The sequence below is a fragment of the Chelmon rostratus genome, chromosome 21 (genome assembly GCF_017976325.1).
Source record: "Chelmon rostratus isolate fCheRos1 chromosome 21, fCheRos1.pri, whole genome shotgun sequence".
NCBI classification, from domain to species: domain Eukaryota; kingdom Metazoa; phylum Chordata; class Actinopteri; order Chaetodontiformes; family Chaetodontidae; genus Chelmon; species Chelmon rostratus.
Window position 1 is genome coordinate 21760851 of NC_055678.1, and position 10316 is coordinate 21771166.

Here is a 10316-nt window from a genome sequence, read left to right on the forward strand (position 1 = left end):
TTCTATCCTCTCTGGACAGTTTGGGTGAAGTTTTTCAAACTTTCCGAACCATCAGCTGCTCTGCAGGACTGACTCTGGTAGATGAGTAGGGCTTGGCCCTGTACATCATCAGAGCATCAAAAATGAAAAGTTTAGATAAAATAGTTGCCAATAATGTAAAATATCACTAGTGACACACAGCTTCCTTCATCTCTGCTGTAGGTAGTACTAAACTGCTGTCTGCAGACTGAACTCCTGCTAAACCATTCTGTCCACGATGTTGTGTTTTGGTTGTCCACTAGTTTTTAGGTGTGTTGTGTGTTTTTGTATGATGTGAGGCTGGAAACAATTTTCCTGCATGGGACAATGAAAATACTTTAAACATGAACTTTGAATTAGTAGCATAGAATCTGTAGCTAATATAACACTAAGCACAATAATGTTTTGAGGAAAACCGTTATTGGATATCAATTAAAATCTCAGATGTAGAGTTTTTTTTAAATAAAAAAAAAAACATTTTATGTCATCTTTACGGTCGAATGTTGATCAAGCAAAAGTTTTACATTTCTGGAACACATCCATTTGGTCTCTTTCCAAGAACTTGAGAGTCAGCAGCTGGTTACTTTGGTTTAGAATAAAAACTGGAAACAGGAGGAGCAGCTGGCAAGCATGGGTGTGTATGAAGGAACAAAAATGAACAAAATGTGTCTAGCAGCACCTCCAAAGCTCAACAATTCACACATTATATCTCATAGAATTTAAGATCTACATTTGCTATCAACACAACACACTCAACACAGGAGTGCCGCAGGGTTGTGGCCTTCATCCCTTACTCTGCAGTCTGTCACATATGACTGTGTGCCTAATATCATAAGAGCATTGTGAAATTTACAATTGAAAGCATCCTCTGTCTTAGTGTGACAGTGTGGTATGGCAGCTGCACGGCACAGGAGAGGAAACAACTGGCACGGGTGGTTAAAACTGCACAGGGCATTGTGGGCTGCCCCCTTCCTGACCTAGACTCTATATATGAAGGCCGGGTCAGGGCGAGATCCATCGCCACGGACCCCAGCCATCCGGGCCACAGACTGTTTGTACCGCTTCCATCAGGAAAGCGGTACAGGAACATCCGCACCACCACTAACAGACTGAGGGACAGCTTCTTCCCCAGAGCTGTCAGAGCTATCACCCCCAGCAGCCCCTCACTGGAGTGAGAGACTGTGAGAACTATGAGCCACTACACACTGCACTTTTACACCCTCACCTCCACCTGCACCTGCACCTTCTGTGTACTTAACATTTAAGTACACACACTTAACTAGATTATATACATTTTAGTATATTGGCACATTTCATTTTCATTGGTACATTTTATCGTTTACTGTTTATATACATTTTAGTATATTTCAGCTGCTGTCGGTACATTCTACTGGTATATTTTATTCTGTTGGTACATTTCACTGTGTATATTTTATTGTTTAGTATATTTTTAATGCCTTAGTATATTTTCATTCTGGTATATTTTTAATTGCAATTACAAATATTTTAATTGCATGTTGGTTTATTTTATTGGAGTTATCTTAATTTTATTCTTTCTAATCTTTCTTATTATCTTGTTTCTAACATGGGGGTTGCAATGCAAATTTCATTGACATGTCATGCTCAATGACAATAAAGAATCTTGAATCTTGAATCTTGAAATTTGCACATGACACCACAGTGATCCGACTGAGGACGCATAAAGGAGGGAGGTCAGTGACCAGTCCACGTGGGGTCAAGATAACAACCCCTCCCTAAATGTTCAGAAAACAAAGGACATAAGTCTTGATTTCACTATTTACTACTTAATTTACTTTTAAGTCCAAAACGGTTCAGACACAAGTTTACGTCGAATTGTGAACTTCAGATTTTAGATTTAGATTACAGATCTCAGACTCCATCTCCTTGTCTCTTAACACCAGTAGTGTCATTAAGAAGGCACAACAGAGACTATACTTTGTGAGATGTCTTCAAAAATAATAGAACGTCCACAAAAACCCTGGTCAGTTTTGACAAGGCAACCACAGAGAGCATCCTTACAGGAGGCATGTTGGTGTGGTTTGGCAGCCTGGCTGAACCAGACAGAAAGTAAAAAACAGCCTCAAAAACCATAGGAACACCACTGCCACAGCTTCAAGACAGTTGCACCACAGAGGATACTCAAGTTTCCCAGTATCATATAAGCATCACAGAGGACACCAACCACCCAGAACACAGCCTGTTCTCATTCCTTCCCTCAGGAAAATGCTTACAGAGCATCAGAGCTCAGAACAGCCACCTCAGAGACAGTTCGTATCCACAGGTGGTCAGAATAATGAACGGATGGCACCTTACATAACTAGAAGTGATATTTTCTTTATTGTTTTTTATTTCATATTCTTCATTTATTCATAGTTTTAAGGGCAGAGTCAGGGCACATTCGTTTCATAACATTTGAATGTACATGGGACTTTTTAAGTGTATATGAAGTGAAACTTGAGCCTAATGTTGCATGTCTTTGGGTCTGTTTGTGCAGGGCAAACAAGAGAGAGAGAGAGAGAGAGAGAGAGATATCTGAAGATAGTATAAAGGTTCAGTAGTTTGCTGCCATTGCATGATTTAGCTTCACCTGCAGAGATTCACATAATTTCTTGTATTGAACGATGACTGAGGCAGAGTTCTACACAGTGTACAAGGGGGTCTGGATGGCTGCACGTACACACCCTCCAGAGAGCCTGAAATACTTTGAGGAGTTTTCTTTTCGCTCAGATGATATCATCATTGTAACATATCCCAAGTCAGGTGAGTATTTTTGTGGCCCTCTCGAAAAACAAGATAATGAATATGAGGCTAATATGAGGCAAAAACTGATCATAGGTTGAGAAGCAATAGCACCTGCCAGTGTATTCAATTTTGGTGGTGGGGTTATCCACCTGTTTATAAACATTTTTCGTTCTACATTTTTAGTGGACAGAATGTTTTCCGTGCTGTGTGAAAGCGTACATACTTAGGAATGTTCATGTAAACCAGCAACAGTGACCATGACAGCTGTGCTAGCAGCTGAGAAGCTTTGGTCTGCTTCATTTTTGTCTTTTTAAAGTCCATGTCCTGAACATCCTGTTCATCTAGATGAACACAGCTGGAGTTTTCATGATAGTTTTCAACTGCATTGACAATGGCATATATTTGATGTCAGGGAAAGAAAGTTTCACAGTGCAGTAACATAACTCAAAACCAGGGATCAAAAAGGAAAGGTTTTATACAAAATAGTTGCCAAAAATGTGAAGTATCACCAGTGATACACAGTTTCCTTTCCTCTGCTGTAGATAGTACTAAACTGCTGTCTGCAGACTGACCTCCTACTGAACCACTCTGTCCACTTTGTTGTATTTTGGTTGTCAACTAGTTTTTGGGTGAAGTCTTAAATGTGTACAGTTGCTTAGTTAAAAAATACCATTTTATGTCATCTGCATGGTCGAGTGTTGATCAAGCAAGAGTTTGACATTTCTGGAACACATTTATTTGGTGTCTTGCAAAGAGCCTGAGAGTCAGCAGCTGGTTACTTTAGTTGAGAATAAAAAGTGGAAACATGAGGAGCAGCTAGCTAGCATGAGTGTGTATGAAGGGACAAAACAAACTAAATGTGCCTACCAGCACCTCCAAAGCTTAACAATTAACACATTATATACACCCCTTACACAAGCTCAAAGGTTGAGCTTGTGTAAGGGGTGCTGCTGGACAATGTTTTATTTATGTTGTGAAAACTGATTGCATTTCAAACCCTCACTCTCTCTCTCCTTGTTTGTGGATCTGCCTGTAAGCTGTGGCAAATTTTAGTAATTACAGTACGACTGGTCTGTGTCTGGGATATCGTGTTGTGCTTGTGATACTGTGTGAAATGGGAATATTGAGTAGGAGACAGATTCTTTCTGAGTTTTTTGATGGCATTTCTGTCATATCGAGGCTCTCCAAGGTACCCTGAGAGCTCAGTGAACTGCAACAAAACACATGTTACATAAAATAGACAACACACAAGCAAATAAAGAAAATATCTTCATCAATTTGATGATACATGAGCCACATTTAGAAAACACACTGCTAATACTGACAACCCAATCCAGAAACACGCCACAAACGCACAAAATACAACAAACTGTTTCCAGAGGACACTAAAAAGTGCTGAACACTGCTTGGACATGCTGGTTGTTGGACCAAAGATGCTCTATCAAACAAGATTACCCATTACAAACTGCACCAATGGTAGACACTACCTGTCTCCTAAGTAGGTGTGGTCGCCTTTCCTCCTGATTCCCATTGGGGATTGTTACATCAAAACAATGCAACACCACACACAGCACAAAAGTAATGTTTGCACCTTATTTTGATGCAAATCTGTGGTCATGTTCACTTCTCCCAATTGAGTGAATATACTCAGGAGCTGCTGCAAGTGTCCTAAAGGGGCAGGTCAGTGGTGACACTCATATGACAGAGAGACAGGAAGTGACTCTCAAGTGCTCTTAAGTCCCGTTTCTAAGTCTGTATATTTTTTTTTCTGTATTGGCATGCACCTCGCAGGACCTTCCAGATAAAAAAAAAATGGAATTCTGTCAGTCTTTTAAAGGCATCATTTCTTAAAAAAGCATTGAGACATGGGCCAGAGATTTTTTACAATAATAATAAGAAATAATGAACAACTCTGGTAACATCATATATGCTGTGTCCTTGTGGCCTGTGCATTTAAACTGGGTATGGATACAAGAGGACAGGAAAACACACTCCTTGTGGCAACCCATAGAACAGTGATGATTTTACAATGTCACTTCAGTCGCTGACATTTTGGAGGGTCACGCCATAAAAAGAGCAAAAGTAAGGGGTGTGGTGACAGCGTGGGACAAAGGCCTTGTGCATTAGTTATTAGAGTAACTATACAGTTCAGAAATCTCTTGTTTTCTTTTAGGTACAACATGGATGCAAGAGATTGTCCCTCTGATCATGAGTGGAGGAGATCCAGCTTCTGTGGAGACTCTTCCTAACTGGCAGCGTGTTCCTTGGCTGGAGTTGGATCTGTCCAGCACACTTAACCTTGAACAGAGGCCATCTCCACGCATGTTAGCTACACACTGCACCTATAACATCATGCCACCATCCTTCTTTAAAGCCAAGCCAAAGGTAAATCTGACCAAACATGCAAGGTTTTCTTATAAGCTGCAGTCCCTTTATGGTACACAAAACAAAAGTTCTAATAAGAAATTAATAAAAATGAATAAGTCAAAAAAAAAAAATCTTTTTTTTTTTATGGTGGAATGAGGAAGATGAGTTGTGGAGTCTCACAGTTTGGGAAAACAAGCTGCTCTGAAGTCTCATAGTTTGACGGCAGACACTTCTGTATAGCTTGCCAGATGGCAGCAGGGTGAACAGGCTGTGGCTAGGGTCAGTGTTAAAATGTTAACATTTGCTGGTGAGGTCCCACAAGGCTCAGTTCTAGGTCCCTTTCTGTTCAATTTACATATGCTGCCTCTTGGTTCTACCATACAGAGGCGCAATTCACAGTTACTTAGGGCCCACTCTCTGGAACAAACTGGCTGATGATATATGATGGACCACAACTGTGTCTGAAGCCTGTTGCTAAACCGCTGCATCCATCTCTCTGGCTGTCTGTCTGTCCCTCTTTCTTTGGGGTTTGTGTGGGTGGGTGGGTGAGCAGGGGATGAATAATTTTTCATATGTGCATCTTAATATGTTCTATTTCAGACATATTTATTGAGTGTGAAGCAAATTGAGCTTGCATTGTATGAAATGTGCAATATAAGTAAATCTGCATGTGTACAAATTGGTCTTGGCTGACAGCTTCCTCAGTCCCCACTGTGATTTATCCTGTTAACATTCTGATACATTCAATTTTATGACATTGTGTAATGATGCCCAGTAAAGCTCCACCCAACTTCAACCTGACCAGAGGTCTAATCAGCCTGAGGTATTGAAAATGTTAAGGATCTGTAAAGGTAATGGGACAGTAACTGAGCTGTCAATTTAACCTGAACTGTACAACCACACATGAGAGGATGCGAGTGAGTACCATAATATGGCATATTATGCCATTTTCATTGCAGCCATGTATGTTTGGAAACTGAAAAAGGTTTAGTGTTTAATGCTCCATCAATGATTAAATGGATGTGCTGTCATCACTGCAGGTCATCTACGTCACGAGGAACCCCAAAGATGTGTTCACATCGTCCTTTCACTATTATGGGATGGCATCCTACCTGGTGAACCCAGGCCCACAGCGCGAGTTCCTCCACAAGTTCCTTGAGGGGAAAGGTTGTTCTCATTGTTCAATGTACAGTGTTTAATTATAATATAGTGCACATCACAGTAAGGTGGAGGAACCCTCGACTGAACTGTATTTCATCACATGGATATGGTCTTTAACCTGGTAACAAGATTTATTGTGGGTGATATTCACAAACCATGAAGTTCAAAGCAAAAGGATAAACAAAAAGAAAAAACGTGTAGTTTTTGAACAATGATGGAATACTTGTGACTTTGTTTCCCTTCTAGTTAATTTTGGCTCATGGTTTGATCACGTTAAAAGCTGGCTGAATGCTGAGGATAAAGAACGCATAATGTACATCTCCTACGAAGAGATGATAATGGTGAGATTTAGCAATAATCCTCCAATCTGCCAAACAATTCTGACCAAACTCAAACTGTGAGAATCACTGTGGAGATGGAAATGGAGATGATGTGTGTTTCTCTGTGGTGAAGGACCTGAAGGACTCTGTGTCCAGAATCGCTCAGTTCTTGGAGAAAACTCTGGATGCTGAGGTGATGGAGAAGATTGCAGAACTTTGTTTGTTCAAGAACATGAAGCTCAACAAAATGTCCAACTACTCTAAAATTCCTCCTGAAATCATGGACCAGACAAAGTCTGAATTTCTCAGGAAAGGTGAGTTTCAAGGAATAATACATATACAGCACAATTTCAATTCCACTGTTAATGGATGTGACCTATAGAGCCTGAGACTGACCACCTATACAATACTACTATGCAGACACTGTATGCAATGTAGCAAATTACAGACTGTATTTCTAATAAGAAAACCATAATTTCAATCGAGACACAATTTCACAAACGATTGCATGTTGTGTTTCAGGAGTTGCCGGAGACTGGAAAAACCAACTAACTGTGGCAGAAGCAGAGTGCTTTGATGCAGTTTACAAAGACAAAATGAAAGATGTCAAATATAAATTTGTATGGGATTAAAATAAACTGAATAAAAGTCATTCTACCATGCCATGATGCATAGACACATGTAAAGAAGATGCAGTTGATCACAGTTGAAGATACAGTTACAGTCCAGCCACAAAAAGCCATGATTATGGTTTTTCACTTTTATCTATAACCTAAGTAGATTTAGCAACTTTCTCACAGAACTGCAAACTTAGATGATCAGATTTCCTTCTGTGTTGATTCTGGCCTCTGATTAAGACGTGTCACCTTTATGTCATCCTTTAAAAAAATAAATGTGTTGTTGTGACAGTTCATCCCAACAGTTTGCTGCTGTGCAGTATGTTTGACAGTTATTAAATGCTCAGCAGCAAGAACAATGAGGAAACCGTCCCTGAAATAAACAAATGAACACCACGAGGCAACCTATGTATATTTCAGTGTAGTTCTGAAAAGGACATGGCAACAATGTTTGTCAAAATGACCTTTATTTACATTTTCCTGACAAGTGCTACCAGTAATACTTAAATTTCCATCTAAGTATAAGTAGCACTTCTACAATTTACCCTTTGCTGCACCAGCACTTTTCACAAGCTGCCAGTACTCTTTTCTGCCCTCTCCATATCAGGTTCTCTGGGCACTATGTGATGCTCACCTGTTCCTGATCTCACCTGCCTGCTTGAGATGCTTGGGGGTTTGCCAAGACTACAAGGAAGTCAGGGCATCCTGGCCTGATGACTTCATTGCACCACACATTCAGCAAGTGTAGGCTACATCGTTGTTTATTTGTGGCACGAGGCAATGCACGAGCCACTATTGTAATCTCTCGCGTTTTTTCTTCTTATTTTTCATATTCGGCCAGAATATTTGGCGTAACTAGTCCCGCAGCTTTGAGAAAACCCTCGCAAACCCTCTTATATATAAAAACGTGCAGCTTGATCTGGAATGGTTTGCTATGTACTTATGACAGGATTCGTTAATAATTTGCAGTTATTCGCAAAAAACTGCGAAAAATTTCCCATAAGAAATGAATGGGGAAATTTCCTCAAATTTCAGCCTTTTTCAAGTTTCTGCTGCCTCGCCATAATTTCTCCTCGAGACTTCATTCAAACTTTAAAACGCAGATAGTTTTGTCGGCTCAAAATGAACCTCGGCTCACTTTTTGATATCTCTTACTGTTTTCGATCGATCCCTGACCATCTGAACACCATAAAGTTTCTCAAAAAATGCTCAGAATTTCTGCCCCTAGAGTGGGTGATGTCATCAGCTAGAGTGGGAGAGGCAGTGGGAGAGATTTTAAGAGATATTAATTTTAATGGGTTAGCACCCACCAAATTTAACTGAAGAGGGATTTTGCACCAGCTGCTCTGCTCTGCTGCTCCATGTAAGCCAATACAATCTCCAGTTTTGTGTCTCTTAGCTTGCCGCAGTCTGTCTTTTTAAATCGACCATTTACTAATTTTTCTCAAACATATCTCAACACCAAACACACATACATCTGGCCCAGACTTCTACGCTTCTTACAGTCTAATCGTTTTTTTGATAGCACCTACCGTTTTCTCACAATCACAAGTTGTTCGGGAGAAACCGAAAGCGAAAAAGTAGCTGTCCCTCAAGGGGAGAATTAACTGTCAACAGGTGTAACTGTCAGTTACACACACACATTCAGTGTCATAAGACACACACACACACACATTTCCATGACAACCAGCCTGAGCATGATTAAAGCCCATTAAGATCAAAAGTGCCCCCTAAACAAGCACGTCAAAACAAGAGCATTGTTTGAAAACAATCTCTGTCCAATAAGCAACTGAACTCAGCTTCGGTATTGCAGATTGGGCTGGGCTCAAAAAACCTGGGACAGTGTATATATACTGTATATATGGATAGTTTAAGCACACACACACACACACACCCTAACCCCTAACCCTTAAATCTCTCTTACCTCTGGTAGTCCAGTCCGAGCAGACTGACTCCATTAACAGCCAGGATCCTGTCTCCTGGTGCCAGTTTCTCACACCGGGCTGCAGGAGAGTCTGGGACCACTGCACGGATGAAGACGCCTTTCACCCTCAAGGAAGTGTCCTGGAGGATGAGGTCAAAATGTCAAGGACTCACTGAGGAGTGGTGTGAACAACAACAATTCACATAATTTTATCCAGAGAACACACAAGAAAATCAGTTTTTGTCTTCCAGCGAACTCTTGAACTTATCCCCACTTACTGCCCAGAACACACAGACTGAATAAGTTTCCTCGTATAAGTTATACATATTACCTCTGTCAGTCCAGTGTGTGGGATTTAGTGGCATCAAACAATGAGGTTGCAGATTGCTACCAAGTGAATATCCCTCACCTCTCTCATAACTTCTGTATGTTTTGTCTTTGCAAAACAAAATGCGTTTTTTTGTTAATGATTTGTTAGTGGAATGGGGAATGGAATAATCTTCTGATTTCACCTCGCTCCAGCTCTAGGCTGAAAAGCCCATCGTTATTGCCATCATAGTGGTCATCTGCCTCTTCCAACTCCTCCTCCTCTTCCAGTTCAATAAACCTTTTCATCCTGGGGCAATCTGATTTCATGTCAACTTTCAGTGCTGCCAGACAGACATTCAAACACTAATCCACCTAAGGATAAAGTAAAGGACATGTTCAGCTTTCTTTTACTGCACACAAAGAATAGACCATGAGTGGTGCTATATTTCTATACTGTACCTTCATCATGTGCATCTACACCAGAGGACCAGGCAATTGTCTCACTGTTGCCCTTCACCCAATTATCCTGGTGTGCCTTCAACAAATCAACAGGATCTATGATGTGAAGGGTGCTGGGTTGGGTGAGGAGACAGGAAGGGTTCAGAGCTTTGGTCTCATTCTCTCTGGCCTGCAGCTATGGATTTCTGACCATCTCGAAAAAAAGAAGGGCACCACAGGAGTTGAATTCATCCATTTACTGGATGAAGGAAGGTGATGGTTTTGATGGAGGTAAGGCACCAGAGTTAGCAGAAGGGGACAGGCAGTCATGGACAGTGGCCTGAGATAAGACCATGTCTGGGGATGTATCCACGGTTTCCAGACTGGCTTTTGGAAAGA

The 10316-nt window shown here is 40.8% G+C and overlaps 1 protein-coding gene across 1 annotated transcript; it reads left to right on the forward strand.

Moving 5' to 3' along the window:
- Positions 1-2660: 2660 nt before the first annotated feature.
- Positions 2661-7261, forward strand: LOC121625086 (sulfotransferase 2B1-like). The gene is made up of 6 exons (XM_041963133.1): positions 2661-2799; positions 4955-5166; positions 6189-6315; positions 6556-6650; positions 6763-6943; positions 7152-7261. The coding sequence occupies exons 1-6, from the start codon at positions 2661-2663 to the stop codon at positions 7259-7261; spliced, it is 864 nt and encodes a 287-aa protein (XP_041819067.1).
- The last annotated feature ends 3055 nt before the right edge of the window (positions 7262-10316 follow it).